This window comes from Lissotriton helveticus, chromosome 1_1 (assembly GCF_964261635.1).
Source record: "Lissotriton helveticus chromosome 1_1, aLisHel1.1, whole genome shotgun sequence".
In the NCBI taxonomy this organism is placed as follows: Eukaryota; Metazoa; Chordata; class Amphibia; order Caudata; family Salamandridae; genus Lissotriton; species Lissotriton helveticus.
Window position 1 is genome coordinate 333441001 of NC_136057.1, and position 25064 is coordinate 333466064.

General features: G+C 47.4%; 1 protein-coding gene across 14 annotated transcripts in view; it reads left to right on the top strand.

Annotated features, from left to right (window-relative positions):
* The window catches only part of LOC144804990 (V-type proton ATPase 116 kDa subunit a 4-like), a 6844636-nt gene that overhangs the window by 4900134 nt on the left and 1919438 nt on the right, over window positions 1-25064 (top strand). For 13 of the 14 annotated variants that reach the window (XM_078671938.1, XM_078672267.1, XM_078672214.1 and 10 more), the window contains one exon: window positions 16275-16382. In XM_078671938.1, coding sequence (XP_078528064.1) covers window positions 16275-16382 — 108 coding nt within the window. The remainder of the gene's footprint in view (window positions 1-16274; window positions 16383-25064) is intronic. The other variant, XM_078672103.1, reaches the window with a different exon arrangement.

Sequence of the window (25064 nt, forward strand, 5' to 3'; positions counted from 1 at the left end):
CTGTAAATCATACACCAAGGGCAGAAACATGTTGACCCCACTTTAAGTGGAAATAGCCGAACAATTAATTTGGTAATTTCTAAACACATCGTTTTGAATATGTCAGATTGGCCACTGAATAAAACATTTTTTTGTGTGAGACACAATTTGTACATTTTTAACCTATCACATTCACAAAATCTTCACAAGTAACCAGCTCCAGGGAGGCATTCGGCTTCTCCCGGTGGGCCCGATGATGAAGCATGTCACCAACCAGGTTGGTGAGTGAGGGCTTTCTATACAAATCAAATAGATTTGCATGTTCATTCTCTTTCCATTTGTGCTTCCATGCATTTGATGAAATACACTCTTCTGTTGTTTAATTCAATCATATATTTTTCTGCATTTTTAAAAGGAATAACAGAATTTAAGTGTGCAATTAAATATGGTAAAGACACACAAATGATGGATGCAATGAGAATAAATCAAAACATTTGTCCCCAGTCAAGAGATCTGGGTTAAAGACATAGTGATTTTGCTCCTCATTCCACCCCAATTTAGATCCAGCCATATGGATGAGCCCATCGATTCTAGGCTCACTGTGCCACTGTTTCAAGCTATCCTGGCAGATGAGGGGTAAAACCCTGAAATCGGTCCTAGGATGCTTGTTTCCGGTCCAGGGAGGACCTGGCTTGGAAGTTCGGGCAGGATCAGGCACAGGGTCAAGACTGATTTGCATATTGCTGGGACTAAACTGGGGTGGCATAGTGAGCAAAAGAACAATGGCTTTAACTCAGCTCTCTTGACTGGTGGTGAATGTTTTGATTTGTTCTGAAATCCATCCATCATGTGTCTTTTGCTTTCTCGCCCTAAGTGCGTTGGGTATGCCCAGACATGAGTCCCGTGCTCTCCATGCCACTGTAGTCAAGCTATCCTAGCTGAAACCCCAAAACCGGTCCTAGGATGCTTGTTTCCAGGCCAAGAAGGACCTGGCCTGGAAGTTTGGGCAGGACTGTTCCCATTGGGCGCAGGGTCAAGACTAATTTGCATATGGCCGGGTTCAAACTTGAATGGAATGGGGAGCAAAAAAACAATAGATTTAGGCCCAGATCTCTGTACTGGGGTGACATTGCTCTGCATTCTGTTCATCAATTGTTATTTTTGCATTTGCCACTCTGAGTGGGATGCGAATGCCCAGACATGGGTCCCATGCTCTCCATGCCACTGGAGTCAAGCTAGCCTGGCTGATGAGGGGTGAAACCCCAAAACCGGTCTTAGGATGCTTGTTTGCAGTCCAGGGAGGACCCGGCCTGGCAGTTCGGGAGCAGGGTCAAGACTGATTTGCATATGGCTGGATTCAAACTGGAATGGCATGGTGAACAAAAAAACGATGGATTTTGACCCAAATCAGTACCGTGGTGAATGTCTGACATTGTTCTGCAATCTGTCCATCAATTGTTCTTTTTGCGTTAAATATGTTAAGACATATTCAGTAGCACTGGAATTATGTGGCAGAGGAGAGCCAATTTAAGTGGCAGGGTTGACTAAATTATGTGCCAAGAAAGGCCAAATTATACGGCGTAATGCGGCAAATTTCCTAATAGTATTACTCAATTATTTTGGCATTTTTACACTTGTTTTCACTGTTGAACATAGGTTTCACCTAATTAGTACAGTTTTAACACCCCAAAAGAGCAATAAGCTACAGAAGGATGACCAGTTAACTATTACAAAGGACCTTCTTCTGCACTGCAACACGTGCCACTGCGTTGTAAGTAACTTTGAACTGTTTGACTAGAAACAAAATATCTTTTTTGCTAAAATCTGCAGATTATGGTTTACGTGGCAAATGTGATAGATCCATAATTATGCTGGAAAATGCTGCAGCTGCAATATTGCATAATTCCTGTGGGCATTGACATATTTAAACATTGCCAATTTAATTTGCTAATTGTGAAAAGTGATGTGAGTGCCAGATTATTTTCTTCTTAATGGGGGGGTGCAGCATTAAAAAGTTTGAAGACCGCTGTTGTAGATGGCTGACGGGGTAACAACTGTCTATGTGGACACCCTGCCTAATAGTGTAAATGCTGCACATTTTTATCAGAAAGCGTGATTGTCTTCTATTTTTTAATCCATTTCATAGTCTATTTCTCAGATATTTTCTTAATGTTAAATATCTTTTCAGAATTGCTCAGATAGCGCTATAAATGTTATGCTTATTCAGCGCAAATATGCTGATTTTCTTTGTTTCAAATTCAAAGTAACTTGCAGACACTCACACATCACTGCAGAAGGCACTATAGCCATAATCTGCTAAACATTTATGTGAATATTCCACATTAAGGTAGGAGACTCCTGATGTTAGCTGCAATTAATAGCAATATTTAAGCTTTCTCCAGTTTATAGCTTTATTTAACTCCATTCTAGTTTAGGAGAAAATTAATAACTCACCCTTATTTTTTCTAAATTTGATTCTTATGCATTTCAAATTTTAACATGTGTAGACAAAGGGAATGTTTACATACCACTCTGATGTTCAATGGTGTCTACTTTTGCTTTAAAGAAACATCTCCTTTAGGGATACCATTTCCAACATCAGACAATGTAACCTAGAAAATTATAATTTCCTTTTTGAAAGTGAAATCTTCTATGTGGCTGAATAGCTTTCCCTAAGTACCCACAAATGCTATCCTGGGTTATGGTCCGTAAACACCGCTCATACCCCCTAGGCACTTATGATTCCCATCGGACGCAACAGTAGATAAGAACGTCGCTGCGCCTGGTGATCCTGTCTTCTTGACCACTCACCCCACACCTGAGAGCCTGGTCAGTCAGGCCTTGACGTCGCAAAGTGCCTTTCCCACTGCTCCGCCGCATAAAGACTCTAAGAGGCTAGACCAATTTGGCAAGAGGTTGTTCTCCTCGGCCAGCTTGGCATTGCAGTTGGTTAACACCACCTGCTTATCGGGTCGTTACTCCCACGCAGTGTGGGATTCAGTAGCCGAGGTTTCGCCCCAGAGTTCTGAGGAGGTCCAAGCTGTCCTTTCCCAAGCGATTGTGGAAGGCAAGGACACGGCGTAGTTTGCCATCTGGTGTGGTCTGGACACCGCTGATTCGTTGGGCAGGGCAATTTCCACGACTGTGGTGTTGCAGGCGCCATGCCTGGTTGCGTTCCACTGGGTTCTCACCCGATGTCTAGAGCCCGATCGTGGACATGCCCTTTGATGGATCCCGCCTTTTTGGCGATCAGGTCGACAATGCCCTGGAGCGCTTTAAAGACTCTCGGGCCACGGCCAAGCTTTCGGGTCTTTCCTGGATTTTGTTCCTTTCAGGGCCAGGGCAAGGGCACCCAAGCACGTTCCTCCAACAAGCCTGTGCCGAACCAGCCTCATCGTGGCCGCGGCTTGGATTCCGCAGGGGCGGGTCGGGCAACCAGCGCGCGGGTCAGTCCACCTCAACCCCCACTGCTTCTGCCTCTAAGCCATCCTAATTCGAGCTTCAGGGAGCACCCCAAGCCAGTGGGTGGCAGGGTCTGCTAACACCTTCACAGCTGGTGTGAAATTACATCGGACAAGTGGGTGCTGCAGATAATCTGCCAAGGTTACTCGCTCCCCTTTCTGTCCTCCCCTCCAGCCATGCCACCTCGGTACCACCGCATGTCAGGGGATCATTTGTCTCTTCTCCGTCAGGAAGTCACAGTCCTCTAGGCCAAGGGGGCCATCGAGGGCGTTCCCGGTCAGGAAGTAGGGGGTGGTTGTTATTCCCACTACTTTCTGGTCCCCAAGAAGGACAAGGGGGGGCCTGCGCCCCATCTTGGACCTCCGGGACATCAATCACTTCCTCCGGAAGGAGAAGTTCAAGCTGCTGACTCTGGCTAAAGTCCTGGCTGCCCTGGACCCTGGAAACTGGATGTTGGCATTGGACTTGCAGGACGCCTATTTACACATCCCCGTCCTGCCGGCCCATCGGCGCTACCTGCAGTTCACGGTAGGCCACGAGCATTTTCAGTTTGCTGTGCTCCCCTTCAGCCTTACCAGTGCCCCGCGGGTGTTCACGAAGGTGATGGCGGTGGTCGCAGCTTATCTGCGCAGGTCAGGGGTGTCAGTCTTCCCCTACCTCGACGACTGGCTATTGAGAGCGGGCTCGCCCCAGGCAGTCGTCACCCACCTCCAGACTATGGCTGGCCTCCTGCACTTCCTGGGGTTCTCCATCAACGTGCCTAAGTCGCACCTGACTCCGTCTCAGAAGCTCCCCTTTATTGGAGCGGTTCTGGATTCAACGCTGTTTTGGTTTTATCCTCCCAAGCAGCGAGTCCAGGATATTCAGGCTATGATTCTGCTTTTTCAGCCTCTATCCCGAGTTTCAGTCAGGATGACCCTCTGGCTTCTGGGCCTGATGGCCTCCTGCATCCTGCTGGTGACACATGCCAGGTGGCATATGCGGGCTCTGCAGTTGGACCTGAAGTTCCAGTGGGCACAACATCAGGGCAACCTGTCCGATCAAGTCTAGATCTCGGAGGGTGCTGCACAACAGTTGCAGTGGTGGCTCACAAATCGCAATTGGGTCAGTGGCAGATCCCTCTCCCTTCCCCAACCGGAGCACACAGTGGTCACGTATGAGTCCCTCCTGGGATGGGGAGGCCACATGGGAGAGGCAGAGATCAGAGGCCTCTGGTCTCCGGTGGAGTCTATGCTCCATATCAACCTTCTGGAGCTGCGGGCGATCCGGCTTGCACTGAAGGCATTCCTTCCCTCTGTCAGGGAAAGTGTAGTTCAGGTGTTCATGGACAACACCGTTGCCATGCGGTATTGCAACAAACAGGGCGGGGTGGGGTCATAGACCCAATGTCAGGAGGCTCTGTGCATCTGGACATGGCTGGAAAATCACGGCATTACCTTGGTGGTTCAACACCTGGCAGGTTCTCTGAACACCAGGGCGGATGAACTCAGCCGTCTGTTGCATGGTGGATCACGAATTGCATCTGCACTCGGACGTGGCGCAAGGTCTTTCTGCAGTGGGGAGAGCCATGGTTAGATCTATTCGCCACCGAAGAGAATGCGCAATGTCATCAGTTCTGCATGTTGGAATTTCCAAGGCAGCGCTTGCTCGGAGACGCTTTTCTTCAGGAGTGGAGCTGCGGTCTATTGTACGCCTTTCCGCCTATACAACTTCTGCCCAGAGTGCTGAAGAAGATCATGCATCATGTTCCGAAAGCTCCTCAAAACCTTCCTGTTCCCCTTACACCCCTAGCCGCTGGCACTGTCTTTGGTATTTTTTGTTCTGTAGCGCTGGGACGCTTGCGGGCAGCCATGCGCTTTACAAATCTAATTTCATTTCATTCATTCATTCATGCGTGACCAGGCCCAAGTCATTTTTGTGGCTCCAGCCTGGGCTCGAAGAGTATGGTATCCCGAGCTACTCAGAATGAACGTCGATCCCCTGATCCGTCTGCCTCTTTGGAAGGATCTTCTGTTGCAGCAGTAGGGGACGGTCCTCCACTCGAACCTGTCCAGCCTCCACCTCCATGCATGGAGATTGAACGGCGACAGTTGACACCTTTCGATCTTCTTCCCGAAGTCTGTGATGTCATTCTGGCAGCCAGGCGTCCCTCCATCAAAACTGTATACGCCTGCAGGTGGAACAGATTTGTGGCATGGTGCACAGCAAGGGCTGTGGATCCCCTTTCTGCCCCTCTTTCTGAGGTTCTTCTGTTCCTTCTCTCTTTTGCCCAGCAGGGCTCTTCTCTGGGCACTATCAAGGGTTATGTTTCGGCCATCTCCGCCTTTTTATGGCTTCCAGATCAGCCTTCTCTTTTTAAGTCCCCGGTTGTACATTCACACCTGTCCCCTTCATTATGCCTCATTGGGACTTCAATCTTGTCTTCACTTTTCTGATGTGTGCTCCTTTTGAGCCCCTTCATAACTGTCCTTTACATCTTCTCACCTTGAAAACGTCTTTCCTGGTAGCTATCACCTCTGCCAGAAGAGTGAGTGAGCTCCAGGCTCTTTCTTCCAAAACTCCTTTCCTTTCTGTTCATCCGGACAAGGTGGTTTTGAGGACCCGTCCTTCTTTCTTGCCAAAGGTTGTTACGCCCTTACACATCGGGCAGACCATTACTTTGCCCATCTTCTTTCTGCCTCTGCATCCTTCCAGGGAAGAGGAGAGGCTCCACCGTCTGGACCCTAAACGTGAGCTAGCATTCAATCTGCAGTGTATGTAACAGTTCTGGGTGGATGATCAGCTTTTTGTTGGCTACGTGGGCGCCAAAAAAGCTCAGTGTTGGACTTTCCCTTTTGGCAGGTCCACCTCTGAACTTTTAACCTCAACCTCTGACATAGTGGCAGTGATTTTTGGCCTCTGTGCACTTTAGCACTGAGGCCCAGAGTAAAGTGCGTGCGCTCTCTGAGTGCGTGTGGTGAGATTGGCCTGTCCTCCAGGGGTGAGTTTAGTATGTGCGAACTCGTGAGAATGAATGCTGCGCAATGGTGTGCGCAGATGTATTGTGACTGGTGGAGAAATGCCACTTTTAGAAGTTGGCATTTCTGTGTACTGTGTGTCTGCCTACCTAATGTGAGTTGCATGTCTGGCTTGTGATTGACAGGTGCTGGATGATGTGGGTGGCTCCAGGAGCCAGGATGAGTCTGCCCAGTGGTGAATAGAGCGATCTGCATGTAGATGGGATGGAGGAGTTGCTCCTGGGACCTGAATAGGACTGTGCCTTCCCTCCACAATTCCGGCTGCGCCCCCCTGTGGTGCGTCTAATCCCTGAGCCCCCACCTGATAAAGGAGAGAGGAGCTGAGCAAAACAAAGTGCTCCACAGCTCCCCTGAACCAGTTGTATCTGGTTCTTCCATGCCCTACACTTTTAGAGAAAGGGCGGGGTGTATAAATATTGGGGCTGTGACCCCATGAAAATGTTCAGTCTTCTGGAGTGCTGTTCCTGCCAGGGCGTGCTGCTGCTAGGGCCCGGGGAGGGGGCTGCCATGAGGGCTTGCCACACTGGGCCCTGCTTTGCCTCTGGATGCCTCAAGGACTTCCTGGAGCCCTTTTGCCTTTTCTTCCCAGCTTCCAGGACATTGAAGGAGCTTGTCCTGATCCTAGCACCTGGTGAGCAATTTATTCTAACTTCCCCAGTAAGAGGAGCGGGGGCTGTGCAGCGGTGCGCTGCTTAGAGAGAGAGAGAGAGGGAATCCCCAGATTAGGGATTCCCCCGTGACGCCTGCAGCGCAGGAACCCAACCCGCTTATTTTTATTTCATTGAGCAGGTGCCCACCCTGCGTGTTTATTTTCATTTTAATTAATGTGCGGGTTGCCTTCCCAGCGACTTGGCTTTTATTGTAGAATAGCTGTGCCCACCCCGCTTTATATTTTGTGTGAAGAGGGAGCCTACCCCTCTTGTGCCGCAACGAGGAAAAAAACCAACTGGGCCGCAATCCGCAGCCCGCCTGGATGTGGGTGGGGCCTGCGGGACAGATGCAGGAAGGAAATGCGGCCGGAAGGAGAGCTACATGTCAAAAAGAGGATGTGAGCCTACCCCGCCTCCACAAGCCATTAGGCTAGTGGAGGGGGCCCGGTTGAAGAGCGAAAGACGGCAGCGCGGGGGCTTCCAGGAGCAAGGGGAAGCCCCACGCCGTGAGGGAGACATCGCTAGATTGCCCAGCGAGGCTCTCATGAGTGAGAGGGCCCCACCCGCCGCCTGTGAGAAAACCTGGCCCCTAGGAGCGGGACCGGGTGAAAAGGAGACCGCAGCAGAAAGGAAGCGCCGTGTCTGCCCCAGAGAGCCAGTGAGAGAAGACGGCTGGAGGGGGGGAGAGGCCCAGAGTCAGAGCGGCCATGTATAGCACCGGGCCGCTCCAACGTTAGTCATATTGTCTCAAGAGCCCGGGTGGCCCCCACGAGGGGCACAGGAGGTGAAGGCCCCGCGTGGGGGGCCCAGAGGGGCCTGTGCCCCTTTCAAAGTTTTGGCTATTATTCCACAGCTGCCCCACTTATGAGAGGGTAGCTGCAGCGTTTTGGGGGCATATAGGTTTTAGAGCCCCGGAGATGAGCCTCAGGAGGGCACAGTGGTGCCAGGCTTTATTTGGAGATACATAGCTGCCCCACCAGACAGAGGGCAGCTGCAACGTTTTGCGCATAATTGTTCCGGAAGGCACAGTGGTGCCCGGCCTCATTTTAATATTCCCAGCTGCCCAGCAAGTAGTGGGCAGCTGCAACGTTTAGGCCATTTGTTTCTTTGGGGGACATGTCTGAGTTAGGAGTGAGATGCACTCCTTTGCCCCTGACATTCACAGCTGTGCAGCACATAGTGCCAGCTGCAACGTTTAGACCTGCGCAAAGTGCGACCCCTTGACTTTCGCGGCTTTGGCAGCGCGCCTTGACTTTTGGACGTAGGGCATTTGAGCCCCTTCGGAGATGGGCAGTTGGCCAGGGGGACTGGGAGGTTTGTAGGGCGTCAGGCCCTAATGTGGTGCTAGGAAATGTAATGCATGTAGTATGATTACGCACCCTGTTTGATACCTCTAAATGTGTTTTTATCATTATGAGGTTGTTTTGCATATCATGGTTTATGCTAGTGAGATTATGTTTCACTGTGTGATTTATGCCCCTAATGTGAGTTATGCTTAGGAGGGTAGGGTCTAATGTGTTTAGACTTGTGAGATGATTGCATAATGTGTTTATGCTGGTGAGGTTAGCGCAGAATGTGTTTCGCGCCTGATGTGATATTGTGCATAATATAGTTTATGTTACAGGCTGATGCTAAGTACAGTGATTACCCGTGGTTACTGGTTGTACGTTTATGATCTGTTTTTCTTTTACTAAGTTCACTTTGTGATGGTTCTGACAGTGGGCCAGTGGGCCCTGACATGTGTGAATAATTCCCTTGTAGATATGACCTAGTGCCAGGTGGCACCATGTATACTATGTGTTTACTATTCTAATGTGTTATGAGAATACAAAGGCTATTTTATTTTTGTGTGGAGTTCCTTTTGTAGTGTGCCTGGGATGTTGTTGATGTGTGCAAATGCTTTACACATGGCCTCCGGCATAAGCCTAACTGCTCGTGCCAAGATACCAACTGGGTGAGCAGGGGTTATCTTTGGCGTGGTGGTGGTCTCTGCCTGGCTTTGGCGCAAGCCTTAGCCAACCAGAGATCCCATTTCTAATAGTCGGGCTGTGCACAAATAGATCATCTCCCGGTGGGTTGTTCTGTGCTTCAAAGCATGTTACTCCTTTGCCAAGAAGGAGTCTCCTGTGGGGCTGCGTGCCCATTCCACCAGGGCAACTGCAGCCACTACGGCCTGGGGACGCTGCGTTCCCTTGCAGGACATTTGTCAGGCAGCTACGTGGGCTCGCTGCACACGTTTACCAAGCACTACTGCCTTGACAGTCAAGTCCGGAACGACAGCTTCTTTGGCCGTTCTGTGCTCCATGACTTTTTGGTGTAATCTTGTTTGCAGACACACCACCGGGGTTGGTATTGCTGGGGTATCTATTCTAAGGTAAGGAATCTATCACTAACGTGTCTCTTTCAGATGCACAAGTTACTACTTGTGTAACGATATATCTGTAAGAGACATTAGTTAGTGATAGATTCCTTACCGCCCGACCCATCCTCCCCGTTCTGCGGACTGATTACTAGGGTTAAGGTCATCCCTTTCAGGGCCCTAGTTTTATGCACCAATGGTCAGTTTCTTGCATGGCTCTGCGTTTCGGGTGCTAGGTCATGACAAACCCCTATTCAAATTAAACTCTAGATGGATTAAAGTCCCGAATTCCCTTAATCTAGACCCTTCTTTACAGCTTGTCCTTTGGATTTTCGTGGTACTGTTTGAGTTTTGTAAAAACGTATTTTCAGAGAGAGAGTTCAGGAATATAGCCAATGCTTTAAATGGGTATGTTCTACTGAGTACCCGCACTTTTTTAATTTGGAAGGAAAAGCACCTGCACTTTTCAGTTCAGCTGCAATACATTTAGTGAGCGAGTACCAGCACTTCTCAGGAGTGAATAGATTCTCTGAATGGTGATTATCAGCACTTCTGTATTTCCATTTAACTTGGTGCAAGTGAAGAGGCTCAACATGTTGGTATTTTTAAAGAGTTTTCCAAGCTTGCCACATTATTTGACTTTAATTCATCCTCATTAGACACGGCGCGGTTCGAGTTGGTGGCAGCTACTCCCCGCTGGGCGCTGAGCATTGTAATCACTGAAACGCAGCCCGTTTTCAGAGGCTGGAAATTATTTTACGCACTCCGCGCTGTGTATTTTGGCAGACGCTTTATTTTAAAACTTATTAGAACTGTTTCTGAATATTGTAGGATGTTTTTACTAGCACTCTGAAAAACGAGCACTCACTTGCACTCACCTGTGACCCTAATTGTTGTCCCGTGAACTGTTTCCGCCTAATCCTAAGGCAACCGACACTCTAGCCAATCGCGGTTGTCGAGGGCGGGACAGGGGCGGCACCTCACGGAGCGTCGAGCGGTTAGCGCTCTAGACCTCCGCTTCTTGAGGGTATTTAGGTTGCGAGGAAGCAGACGTTCCACGCGGTTCGAGTTGGTGGCAGCTACTCCCCGCTGGGCGCTGAGCATTGTAATCACTGAAACGCAGCCCGTTTTCAGAGGCTGGAAATTATTTTACGCACTCCGCGCTGTGTATTTTGGCAGACGCTTTATTTTAAAACTTATTAGAACTGTTTCTGAATATTGTAGGATGTTTTTACTAGCACTCTGAAAAACGAGCACTCACTTGCACTCACCTGTGACCCTAATTGTTGTCCCGTGAACTGTTTCCGCCTAATCCTAAGGCAACCGGCACTCTAGCCAATCGCGGTTGTCGAGGGCGGGACAGGGGCGGCACCTCACGGAGCGTCGAGCGGTTAGCGCTCTAGACCTCCGCTTCTTGAGGGTATTTAGCTACTCGTCAGCCCTAGCGCGCAGCGATGGCGCGCAGGGTAGGCGCCATCGACTGCGCCGAAGACGAGCCAAAGACCAGCCCGTCTGTGCCAGGTCGGGACACGGGGCAGGAAACGCTGTCAGAGGCATGCTCTCGGCGGGCCAACTAAAGGCTCTGCGCCCCTGTACAAATAACAAATGTACTATTTTAACTCCTGTTTCAGCGGGCTCTCAAAGCTGTCCTCACTGTGCTTTTGCCTTATCCAATTATCAGCCCTACCCAGACGTGATACACAAACGTAGGATTCCGTCCCCAACAGTGGCTCAGAACACTTGTTCTTTTACATTCTACACGGTTAACTGCAGATCACTGCCTCAGCATAAAGCAGACATCTACCATCTTCTAATAGAAGAAAAACCATGTGCGGTTTTCCTTACAGAGACATGGCTGCACGATGGTGCTGGCCCAGACGTAGCGGCCGCATTACCTTCTAATTATGCTATCGCTAGAGTCGATAGGGAAAGACAGGTTGGAGGGGGGATTGCTGTAATTTTTAAAAGGGAATTCAATTGTGTTTTCCAAGCGGTTAGCATTCCTGGATGTGAAGCAGCATTTTTTAAAATTGCACTGAACCCTAATTTTACTTTTTCTGGTTTTTTAATTTATCGCCCTCCTGGAAGCAGTAATATTTGGGCTGCGAACTTGGCCAATGTCATCTCACCCTATTTTCTGAATGCCCAAAATCTGACCCTACTGGGTGATTTAAATCTCCACCTGGAGGATACATCAAATAGCACGGTTGCTAACCTTCTGGAAGATTTGAACACTCTTAACATGACATTGCGGAATGAGGGACCCACGCACCAAGCTGGCCATTTGTTGGATCCCATAATATCCAACCTACACGAACTAAAATGGTTGAAAACCGACCCTATTTGTTGGTCGGATCACTTTTTAACCCTTTTTAGCATTTCCCCTACTGATCCAAAGCCGCCACCTTTGGCTCGGCCCCCAATTCTTATGAGAAACTGGAAAAGGTTGGATCTGTCCGAGTTGCAGAATGCACTAAGGACTCACCCCCCCGTCTTGGGTACTGACATGGAAATGATAGCGCGTGAAGCCCATACCTGGTTGGAGAGAGCAGTAGACATCTGTTTGCCCGCTACTAAGTGCAGAGGTAATGTTCATCGCCCCCCAGCCCCTTGGTACAATGCTGAGTTGCAAGTAGAAAAAACCAAGTGTAAGGCATTAGAGCGGAAATGGCGACAGCACTACGATCCTCGAACAAAGGAAATTTATCGTAGTGCCAGAAACCTCTACCACAGAGCCTGCACTAGAGCCAAGGCTTGTTACATAACTGAGACTATCAACACAGCCGCAAACAAAGCACGGACTCTCTTTAACACTGTTAAGGAATTGGCCGGCGCAAATTCCATGGCTGCCACACCTCCCTTGACCTCCCAAAAATGCCAAAATCTTGCCACGTTTTTTGTGGAAAAGATAGAGAAAATTATAGCCAACATAAATCCCCCGATGAGAGACGCTGGGGAAGCTCCGTCTCCACGTCTGGCAAACCAAACTGGACCACGGCTTGACTCTTGGCCACTCATTTCCTTGGATACCCTAAAATCCTTAGTTGTGTCCATCAAATCAGGCTCTCCATGTGATCCTCTCCCCATCAACATCTTGAGGCAGCTGGACAACCCAGCCCTGGGGACGATTGCTGATATCCTAAATGCCTCCATCCACCTGGCAACTGTTCCAGTGGCGTGGAAGCATGCCATGGTCAGTCCGCTATTAAAAAAACCGGCGGCGGATCCAGAGGTGTTGGCCAACTACCGCCCAATTTCCCTGTTGCCTGCGTTCTCTAAGATTTTAGAGAAACACATTCACGGTGTACTCTCAATGTTTACTGAGAACAATAATTTACTTCATTTTACTCAGTCAGGGTTTAGGGCTGGTCACTCCACCGAGTCCGCCCTCTTGGGAGTTACTGAAAAGATTAGGGGACTTTTGGATGAGGGGCAAACGGTTGCTCTGGTCTTACTTGATCTTAGTGCGGCCTTCGACACCATCTCACATAACAGACTACTTGCTAGGCTGAGTGATGATGGTGTCGGAGGGAAAGCGCTTGAGTGGATCGCGTCCTACTTGAGCAACCGGACGTTCCAGATCTCGTCCTCCCAAGCCCAATCTGACATCTTTCCATCTCCACATGGGGTGCCGCAGGGCTCAATTTTGAGCCTGCTGTTTTTTAATCTGTATCTCCGCCCACTCGCTGATTTAGCCGAGCGAATTGGTTTAGAACTTATGTCTTATGCGGATGATTCGCAGATTATCTTTTCCCTTACCAATGCAAAGCCTTCATCCCCATCTGCATTGAAATCAGGCTTGCAGGAAGTCTTCAGCTGGATGTCAACTAATCAGCTGAAGCTCAACGGGGAGAAGACGGAGATTCTTCTCCTAGGGAAAAAGAGAGATTTATGGCAGGACACACATTGGCCGCCCTCCTTGGGTGCTTTTCCCTGTCCGGCCACTCAAGTCAGAAACCTAGGGGTATGCATTGATGACTCTCTATCAATGAAACTGCAGGCAAACAAAGTAGCTGGCATGTGTTTTACCATCCTGAAATGGTTACGGAAGATCATTTGGATGCTGCCTATGGAGACCCAGAAGACCGTAGTCAATGCATTGATTACATCTAGGCTTGATTACGGTAACATCTTATACCTGGGCTCCAATCTAGCTGTGATCAGGCGGCTCCAACTGGTCCAAAATTCCGCTGCCAGGCTGCTTTGTAAGATCCCCAGGACAGCCAGGATTTCAAAGCACCTAAAGGATCTTCACTGGCTCAGGGTTGAGAACCGGGTTCGGTTTAAAGCATTGACCTATATGTTTAGGATCAAGGCAGGGACTGCACCAAAGTATTTGCAGAATTTGGTTAGGCCTTACATCCCTGGACGAAACCTCCGTTCTTCAAATGGAGCCAACTTTGTGGTTCCCAGATTTAAACTGGCCCGGATGGGGGGAAAGTCGTTCTCCCATTTGGGACCAGTCCTATGGAACTCCTTGTCTTTGGCCCTGCGTAAGGAGGAAAATTTTGCCAGTTTCAAGAAAGGTGTAAAAACCTGGCTTTTTAACAAATAATAGCAGGCTTTCAAATGGGGTGTTTTTCTGCGTTTTTTGGTTGCTTTTCTCAGCTCTTACATCTGTTGCGCCGGGAAACCCTTTGTGGGTATCTGCGCGCATTATAAGTGTAAAAAATAAATAAATAAATAAATAAGTCAGAAGTGAAGTACGCAGTTTAAAAAAAATATTGGTAAGTAATCAAATTGTTTAAGCATGAGCGCAAAATCCGCTCCGATCGCGGATTTTGCGGATTTTCAGTAAATCCGCGATCCGCGAACTCTCGCGGATTTACCGAGAATCCGCAATCCGCGATCGGAGCGGATTTTGCGGTCAAAAGTTCAAGCCTGCATAATTTACGATGGCGCCGGCAAGCTGCCAGCGCCATCCTCAAATGGTTACTTAATTAGCTTCGACAGGAAGCTCTAATAGATAAGATACAGCAGGGGCTCGAGCGCCTGCTTTATTTTAACAGTTAGAGCTTCCTGTTGAAGCTAATTAAGTAACTATTGCAGGATGGCGCTGGCAGCTTGCCGGCGCCATCGTAAATTATTTCACCGGTGGTGTCTTCTTGAGTAAATATGAAGGGCAGGGTTCATTCGGGCACGACGGTCCTGGCACAAAAAAATAAACCTCAACAGGAAACACTTGCAGATATCAATAAAGCATGTGCCCTAGTTGAAGCTTTAATTCAGTGACTCATTGATCAGCCCAAAAACTAATCTGCTGATCGGTCTCTGCCCTTTTATACACACAAGAGGCATGCTCGCATGGACGCCCCGTCCGTTTGGCCCCGCCCACACACTCGAGGTGTGCACCGTCTTCCCGCCATTTACCCACTATGATGGACATTTCACTAAAGGGACCCCTGCGCACTTCGGCGCGATTGCATAGTAACACACACTTGGTCGCTGGAACTAGTTGAAGCGCAAATGTAGTGACTCATTCACCAGCCCAAAAAAAATCGTGAGCGTTGGGAGGCTGGGCAGATGTGCCTTCTTCCCAAATATCCCCGGACACACAAGAGGCATGTGCGCTCGCGTGGAAGCCCCGTCCGTTTGGCCCCGCCCACACACTCGAGGGAGCCCCGCCCCCAATCCGCAAATCCGCTGAATCCGCTAAATAGGCGGATTTTGCGGATCCACGATCCGTGGATCCGCTAAATCCGCGAATCGTGGATCCGCAAAATCCGCCCATGCTTAAAATTGTTATTTTTAAAGCGTTTTTGTTTAATACAATTTCGCTTAGTATGACATCATGTTTCCCAACCTTTCCTTCTGCAACCTCCTATTGGGAAGTAAGTTGCCTATTTCTTTTGTAAAAAAAATAAAAAACAAATATGACAAACCTGATATCATATTCTCCTTGTACACTCACTGCAGCAATACATTATTGAAAAGTGAAAGCTACAGATTAATGCTGAAGTGCTTAAACCAGAGTCCACGCTATATTGCTTCTTATTGTTAGAAGAAATTTGTTCTGCCGGTTGATAAATTAATAATCCGAACATACTCCGGCATGGAATTACAAAATGGGGACAAGGTAGTGGACCTTTATATGTGGATATAGCAGAATGTCCTATTTATGAAAACAAAGGTCCCTTGGAGGTCGAGGGGGTTGAAATGCCACAGGTTCCGAGACCTCTGTTTCACAGCTGTTGCTGTGATTGTTCAACAGCATACAGCCTCTTGCAGGGCCACGGCTGTTAGCTGTTGTTCCTTCATAGCAATATATCTGTGCCACACCGCTGAAGTCAGCCCCTGGTTCTCCTTGGGCTTGGCTAAACTGCTTTTTCTTGTTCAGCTGGGTAAGGGAGATCCATGAGCTGAGCAGCATTCCCCTTCCAAGGCTCAAGTGGTTCTGTGAGCTATGTGAGGAGGGAGTTGGAAGGCTTCGATGTTCCCTGCAGCACAGCCTTTGCTCTATATTTTGGAGAAGCAAATGAAAGAGAAACGCAAAGGCTGTGTATTAGAACATTACAATGTTGAAAGCAGCGGGCCTATGTCAATTTATATAGGCCACTCCTACTCCACTGTCTTCAGTGGTGCTCTAAACATTCCGATGTTCTAATATTCCGAAAATATTCAGACAGGGAGTAACAGGAGGGTGATCTGGTAGAACCTATTTGTATTGGTTCAAAAATACAATTTTATAGAGGTTCATTGTTTCTCCCTATATGTCAAACGAGCGATGTATAGTTTTCTGTTTGATAAGTTCATAATTACGCCTCCACAAAGGAAATGCAGCCTAACATTCCTGTTGTTTTTTTAAAGCAGAAATCACCTGACCTCTTGGGACTAAAAGATGACCGGCATCCCACACATAAGGGAACTTCCATGGGCAGCGATCAGCATGGTAATCATAAATCGCAAATGGAAAAGGTAAGAGAAAAGAATACTGGTAGCAAAATCTACATTACCAGTGGGAAAACTGTCATATTAACTTAGGGGTAATAATGCAATTAGTTTCTTTCACAGGGAATGATCTTTATTCCAAAAACTGTTTTGAGCCTGCATGCCCAATGAGAGTAGCAATACTCCTTTGGACAAACATAAACTCTGTTAGAATATAATTTCATTATTAAAATGTTAACAAAATTGTATATTGTAATTAAATCAGCGATAGCGTAAATTTCGAAAAAAGTGTGCATGTTATTAGTAGTAGCTTTTGTGCCTCATAGAAATAGTAGAATCTGATAGAGATATCTAGCCACAAATTCCTTACCTTTGAACTTCCGAGGTGTCAGACTGGATCCTGAAGATTTTTTCCTGAGCAGTACCCCTGCACGCTGATAGGTGCCGTTAGTCGACTCTGCGTGATATTGTCTGCGTCATCTTCGTGACATCAGAGTCCTCAACATAGGCGCTACCTCAGTGTGCTGACATAAGTTATTACCTTTCCGGGCCGGTGATCGCAGATTCCTTGAAGAGAGCTACCCCCTGTCATTTTTTGACAGACGTTTTCTCAACATTTTTTTCAGTGTGTAGAATTCCATCATGTCTAAAAAGGCTTTGGGTTTCAAACTGTGCGGCATCTGTAACTGCGCCATGTCGGTCACGGGTTCCCACCTCGTGTGTCTTTGGTGCCTGGAGCACAACCAAGACCCGAAGTCGTGCTCCGACTGCCGGGTCATGGCTCCTAAAGTTTTATGAGGGCAGTCCCTTAAGCTGCTTGCTGCCCAGCGTCAGGCGCCTCTGAGGTCTCCTCGTAGATATCGTGCCCTCTTCCGGTCAAGAGGAAGGTCCGAGCACTGCTCCAGTGGCTCCAAGTCTTAGTCCCCCCATTTGAAATCCTCAAAGGGGTCAAGTAAGAAGCCCCACAAGAAGCACAAGAGGTCAAAGTGACCTTTGACTTTGCCCTGTCGGTCACCCGATGCAATGGAGGAGTCCCGTTGTTCGAGGCCTCATTCTGTGGATTGTGTGCCTAGGTCAGCTCTGCCTTTCTCCTATCTCCTATCCGGGACCGGGAGCAACCTCAACCCAGTTAAAGGAGTTTTATGATGCCATATGCGCCATATTTGGGTGACCAGACCCCGCTGGTGCGCCTTCGGGCTCAGCCGAAGGAGTCCCATTATATTGTGCCCCATCGGCTCCGGCCACTGAGCCCATGGCTCCTACCCCTGGATCAGGTCCAGCGCCAGTCATACCCACTCGACCTTTCCCAACGACGCATCCAATGCCGAGACTCCCGACATCACCTGCGCCCACCGGCAGGGTCTGCCCTGTTCTTATTTATCACAGAGCCGGCCATTGGTCCACCAATGCTGAGACTGGCACCGACAGAGCCTTTGGTTTCTATGTTGTATTCTCAGCCATATTCAGATGAGCTAGGATTTGAGGAAGATTGGGAGGGGAAACAGGCCCCCTTAGAAATCCTACCTTATATAGAAGAAATGGACTGAAAGACAGCTGCAAAAGTGCTAATTCCAACAGATAATAGTTGTCTGCACTCACCCTCTAATGGTCAAACTGCTCCGAAACCATAAATTCATAAAACCAGAAAAAACACACAAAAGAGAGTCCCTCAAGATTCCAACAGTAGTATTGTAGAGTTTGTTCTCTTTGTTTCTTCTCTCTTCCTTTCATGGATACACATAGGTCAATGGTGTCAATATCAATGTACTCTTCTCTAATATCAGAGTAACATGGGAGCTGTGGTATGAAGTCTCAAAACAATTCTCTTTATTATTCTTCAATACATCAAAAAAATAGCCCAGCCAACGCGTTTCGTCCTCCAAGAGGACTTCAGCAGGGCTGGAATCAAATATACATATGTACATTTACAAACATATCTAAAAACACATGATACAAAATAAATCATTAATTCTTTACACAATGTATAAACAATGTTACAAGTTACACACACATACTCGTCCCACCACCTCTACATACAATACACATTTAAAAGCAATACTATGCATCACTTATTACACGCACATTGTTTTCCTATAATATAATAACACACAATTCCACCATTAAAAAGATATACAGCCACCAATCCCCAATTGTATAGAAAGCTTTCATCATTTACCCTACCTAACCAACGTGTTATATGCAACACCTTTCTATTGAATAGTACATTAATAAGTTACCACATCTTCAAGTCATATATTTAATTCAATAAATGTACCTAAGATATTTCTTTACACCAATGTCGTATCGAAGTCCAAGTGTAAAATGTATCAGTTATCCTTGAAATGCACAGATTAAAAAGACATATAATGATGTGCAAGTTATCTATTGACATCAAAAAATATTTTTAGAATAATTAAGATACAGATTATTCCTATTGGAAAAAGACCTAGTAACTACAGATTCCTTTGATATTTAACCCAACAGTCGCTATATTTCTATATTTTTATAATAAAGAATTTAAGAACCAAATGTCCACCTCTCAGGTCCTTGGTAACTTTTTGGATAGCATTACATTTGAAGGCTAGTTTCTCAGAGTAACAATCCTTCATATGCTGAGCCAGAGGAGATCTGACATCCCCTGATCTAAAAGCTCTACAATGCTCCTGTATTCTCAACTTAAGCGCCTTCTTGGTACTTCCTCTGTATACCATTGGAAATTACACACAATAGCATAAATTGCAATGTCCTGACAGAGGTCCTGTGACCTGGCGTCTCCACTTCGGAATCCCTGCTGCCATTTAAAGAGTCCTTAATGATGTCCTTCTGGGGACTTGGTCCAAAGCCAGCACAGGGGCTCCAGTGAATAGAACAATTGCCCGCTGTAACTGCCCTGCATTGGACGACCCAGCCTTCCTCACATTCCACCCAACCTCAGAGAGCTTGGTGGTCCAAGCCTCTACTTCCTGTAGCACATTTCCTTTCACACACCAGGATAGGAAATCCAAAATGCTGGACAGCTTGGGAGAGAAACTATTTTCTTCCACCAGCCTAGCATTGCCGTCCGTAAAGACTGCACTCTTGGGCCATTACTCCCATTCCCTGTGGTAGACATTTGCGCATGAGCCGTCACAAGTCCCAGAGGAGGCCCGAGCTGTCTTCTACCAAGCTGGTACAGACAAGAGGGATGCAGCAAAGTTTGCTATTCGCTGTGGCCTTGACACAACAGACTCACTAGGCAGAGCGATTTCCTCGACGGTGGCCGTTAGGTGCCACGTCTGTCTGAGGACTTCTGGCTTCTCTGGGGATGTCGAAGCCAATGTGATAGACATGCCTTTTGATGGCTCTCATCTCTTTGGAGATAGGGCATACGCAGCGCTAGAGTGCTTCAAGGAATCGTGTGCTAAGGGCAAGTCCTTGGACCTCTCTATGTCAACCCATCCAGCATCCGCCGTTCGTTCCTTTAGTGGCTACAGAAGGGGCTTCCAGCCACACAGGCCCTAAACTAGCCAGAAGACTTTGCTAGTTCCGCAACCTCTGTGCACCTGTGGGTGCGGCTTGCCCTGACCCTGGGGGTCAGGCAGCCAGAAGTCAGGTCAGGCCACAAACCCCCCTTCCTCCTCAGTGTCTAAACCCTCCTAGTCTGATTCTTCCAGATCATGAGCTTCCAGTTGGTAGGAGGATACGCCATCACCTCCACCACTGGCGTGTCATCATCTCAAAAAGGTCAGTTCTACAGACAGTCTGAAGGGACTACTTCCTCCCCTTCAAGACTACCCCTACCTCCATGCCTCCTACATAAGATCAGCCGATGGAGGATCACCTTGCTTTACTTTGAGAGGACATCACAACTCTCTTGGCCAAGGGAGTCATAAGGGGGGTTCTGGTGCCAGAAGTAGGCTGTAGTTGCTATTCCCACTACTTTCTGGTCCCAAAAAAGGAAGGAGGCCTTGGTCCCATCCGCTACCTCAGAGCCTTCAACAACTTCATCAAAAAAGAGAAGTTCACAATGCTTACTCTGGCTCAGATTCTGTCTGCCCTGGATCCAGGACTGGATTATAGGGCAGGACTTGCAGGATGCTTCCTTCCATATTCCGGTCCTGCCTGCCCATCGTCACTACCTGTGGTTTATGGTGGCCCACGAGCACTTTCAGTTTGTCATGATCCCTTTCGGCCTCACAAATGCACATCAGGTTTTCACCAAAGTGATGGCGGTGGTGGCAGCTCATCTGCGAAGATCAGGGGTTCAAGTCTTCCCCTATTGCCCCTCCTAAATCCTGACTACAGCAAACCTTCTGCATTTGCTGGGGTTCACTATCAGAGTGCCCAAGTTACCCTTGACTCCTTCCCATACGCTTCATTTCATTGGAGCTGTTCTGGACATGGTGCAGTTTTGGGCCTATCCTCCTGAACTGCGAGTCCAGGATAGTCAAGCTACGATACCGATGTTTCAGCCTCTATCCTGGATTTTGGTGAGATTGACTGTGAGGCTGCTGGGCCTCATGGCCTGCTGCTTCCTACAAGTGAATCATGGCAGATGGCACATGTGGGAACTGCAGTGGGACCTGAAGTTCCAATGGGCGCCGCATCAACGACATTTCACTGACCTAGTCCAGATCTCATAGGGAACTACTCAAGATTTGCAGTGGTGGCTGACAAATTGCAAATGGGTTACAGGCTGACCACTATCCCTTCCCCACCCAGATCTCACAATGGTGACAGGTGCGTCACTTTGTAGTGTAGTTCCTATTATCCCAATAGGCTCTGCGCATTGGAATAATATCTTCAATAGTATAGACGTAGGACTGTGGTTAACTAGGTCTTCTACTGACGATATTAGACTTAAAGTTATGTGTGCCAGCTAGCTCAGAGTTCACTAGAAACTTTCTCGAATAGGCAAGGAGGAGTTTAACCTCCCTGGATAGACAAGAAGGGATTTAGTTTCTGACAACCATAGAATATGACAACTTTGCTCCCCCCTAATCAAGAGTCTATCTCTAGAGTCGTGTGAAAACAAAAAACAACTATTTTACTCAGTCAGTACGTGCATTCTTAGTTTCACCAGTTTGTAGAGAAATAAGAGATGGGCGTGTTTCAATAAAAAGATGTTATTTATTGATCAGTCTCTTTTCTCATACAAGAGAAATGAATCGCTATTATTGCAATACTTATAGTTAAGTAAAGTGCATACAGTAAAAACAGGATTATAAAATAATACTGTAAAAGCATTGATATGGTTTCTTAGCCATATGATACTTAAAATGGATAAAAGATATACATACATATATACATTTGACTAATCGTACTCAACTGGTGCTTCTAACTACGCCTACCCCGGTGTACCTGGCCTAAGCCTAATACGTGGGCGGGAGTAAATAAGTAGCAGTTTAAGTTAAGTTTGGTTTGCCAAGAATCTGACTAAACAATTCTCTGCAAGGGTTTAGTCAGCTCAGTACCTGGGATTTAGAAGGCTGGAGGGTTGGTATCTCTGTCTCAGGACTCGATATCCCAGTTACCCGCGAGGGCGGCTGGAAACGCCGGAGGCTGGATTTCTCGGCAGGAGAAAAGGCAGCGTTTCTCTCAGCGCGTCCAAAGGGAGGGGCAGCGTCCGTGGGCTTTTCTGCATCAGCTGGGCTCTACGGCAAGTAGCGCTGCTCCAAGCTTGTCACCACCGTGTCTTTGCTTAGGGCAGCGTTGGTATATTTATACCTGAAAGGTGCTGAGTTTGACGTAAGGATGGACATAAGACGTCAGTAAGAATGTCATAAGGACTGGTCGTTCTTACATTCTTTTCAGGAGTTCTCGAGCGAAATCAAAACAATAGCTGCGGGGGATTTCCCAGGTCTGCTGGAGGTTTGATTTGTTTTGAGAACTCGGTGTGCTTTCTAGGGGGCTGGAGGGATAGTGTTTGCTTAATGTGACAGCATGCACTATGACCTAATCTGAAAACGGGTTTCTGTGCCGTTGTATGGACATTAGTGAATTAATAACCGGACAAGGGTCAGAAATAGGAGTATCAATATAGGTACCTAGATAAACACACTACACCCACTCCACGATTTTATGTACATATTTACTAACCTAAGCAATAGTAAACATAACTAACAGTGCATGTGTATACCGAACCACCCCCAAAACATTTTTTCTTTTGTATTTGAAAAATGGCGTATGCGAAATGCACGAAATGAGTATAGGTACTGTATGCATTCAAGCAGTATAATCATTCAAAAAGGAGATGCATATTTTATATCAGCATGAATGATTTGCGAAATTACACATGAAATGGCTCTTGATACAGGAAAAATAATTGCGAGACCATCTCATCACATATAAATACAATTAATTGCATATAAACTAGAGGTTGAGGTAATGTAATGTCTCTAGTATTCCTAAGAATAGAAGCTCTGTTCTCTAAGAATAGTTTTACTTTAAGCAGAAGATAAGTGCCAAAAAGGTAAATATTTCGGAATTGGGAAAAAAGTTTTCGCTTTTCAGGGGAGAAGAGAAAAAATAGTTCATAGTCACTTTGCTTTCAAAAGACTGAAGGCCAAATTCAGAGTTCAGAGAACGCCGTGTGCAAGTTTGTTTTAAATTCATTCTCTCTGTTCTGGTGAAAACATAATTTCAGACAGACTCTCGAAAAAACAGTCTACAGCTTCTGGTGAAAGTTCGACTAGGTTGGAAAATGTCGCTATCATGCGCATGATTGCTTTCAATGATGGTTCGATCAGAACTGCTTACAGAAGGTCGCACCTGGTCGATGCTGCTTTCATCTTGTACTTCACTACCCTTCAATCGTAGTGGTGAAGTCGCCACGAATGCCGTCATCAGGATTGGTAGCCGCTGGGGACAGCACAATGCATGAGCCTTTACTGGACCCAACAAAGTATCTGCATCCAATGGTACGTCAGATTGTAGTGTAAGACAGGTGTCCCACACGCATTCTTCGCCGCATAGCATGCTCCTTAATACAGGCATAACACAATTCTGCCAGATCGGTCTGAATGAAAGAAACCAGGTCATATTTAGATCTCGTAGCCGGGCTAAGCCAAGGACTTTAGTTATGCGGTCCCGGTAGCGGATAGCTAGGATCGTTTATTCCATTGTTGCTGGAGTCTTGTCTGTGACATGGCTTGCCATAACGAAGCAAAAGTAGCAAGAAAAAAATGCCTGCTACGAGTCCCAACAGGAGTGGAAGTCCGCCAAGGATGGAATGGACGAAATTTGGAAAAATACCCAGGATCGCTTTGAATGGTGTTAAAGCTCCTGAAAAAACTGTCTTAAATACACTTGCGATACCACTTGTATCAGAAATATTTAAGATTTCGTTCAGCATTTCTGCGAAGTGTAGGGGGCAATTTGTTGATAACATTGAATGAATCTCTGCCGTTGTCCTTGCAACTTGGAGATCTACATTTCTTTTGATGACGTCAACTGGGTTGGCGTCTGTAGGAGCACAGTCTTTATTCTGCTTAAAGTATCAATTCGAATAGAAGAGATTTTTAAACTGGGCCATAACCTTCCCTCCCTGTCTGGAGCATCATTCGGGAACAATACTCTTTCACAGCACATGACCCTGGAAGTCACGCTTACAAGATAAGGTTTTCCTGGCAGCAAGCCACAACATCTGTGATCTACAATTAGAATGTAACTCCCTTTCGAAAGTCTTCTAAAGAATGGTTCTATTTGTGTTGCAGGTGTGCCTAACTGGTGACATGAAAGGTTATTTGAAGTCCCTTCACAGGCCCCATGCAAACTTATACCCTGACACAAAAGTATGCCACTTAGTGATTTTTCACAATTATTACCACTAAGAAATACACTCTGTCCTTTACTACTGACACATATGTGTGTATAGGGCAAGTCTCTATCTCCCGGCGAAAAGCCGGGAGATAGAGACTAATTGTTTTAATCTTTGTGTGTCACTTTATGATATTCTGCTGATTTTAGAGCATTTCTCACCTGGCTGCACAGGACTCGCTCCTGCTAATTCACCGCACAGCTGCCCCAGCGCTGACAGCGGGTTTCTCCAAACAAACACGGCGCCATTGCCGGCGTGCGATTAGGCCACGCCCCCTTGGAGGCCACCCCCCCTTTCGAGCAGGTACTTAAGCAGTATCAAGAGCGCTGCCTGCCAGAACCCTGAACCTCCTGAGGCGAAAAGCCGGGAGATAGAGACTAATTGTTTTAATCTTTGTGTGCCACTTTATGATATTCTGCTGATTTTAGAGCATTTCTCACCTGGCTGCACAGGACTCGCTCCTGCTAATTCACCGCACAGCTGCCCCAGCGCTGACAGCGGGTTTCTCCAAACAAACACGGCGCCATTGCCGGCGTGCGATTAGGCCACGCCCCCTTCCGAGCAGGTACTTAAGCAGTATCAAGAGCGCTGCCTGCCAGAACCCTGAACCTCCTGAGGCGAAAAGCCGGGAGATAGAGACTAATTGTTTTAATCTTTGTGTGTCACTTTATGATATTCTGCTGATTTTAGAGCATTTCTCACCTGGCTGCACAGGACTCGCTCCTGCTAATTCACCGCACAGCTGCCCCAGCGCTGACAGCGGGTTTCTCCAAACAAACACGGCGCCATTGCCGGCGTGCGATTAGGCCATGGCCCCTGGGAGGCCACGCCCCTCACCTGCATAAAGGCATGTGTCACTTCTGTACGCGCAGCGGACGGGCGCAGCGGGCACGGCGTTTGCGCACCGAAGG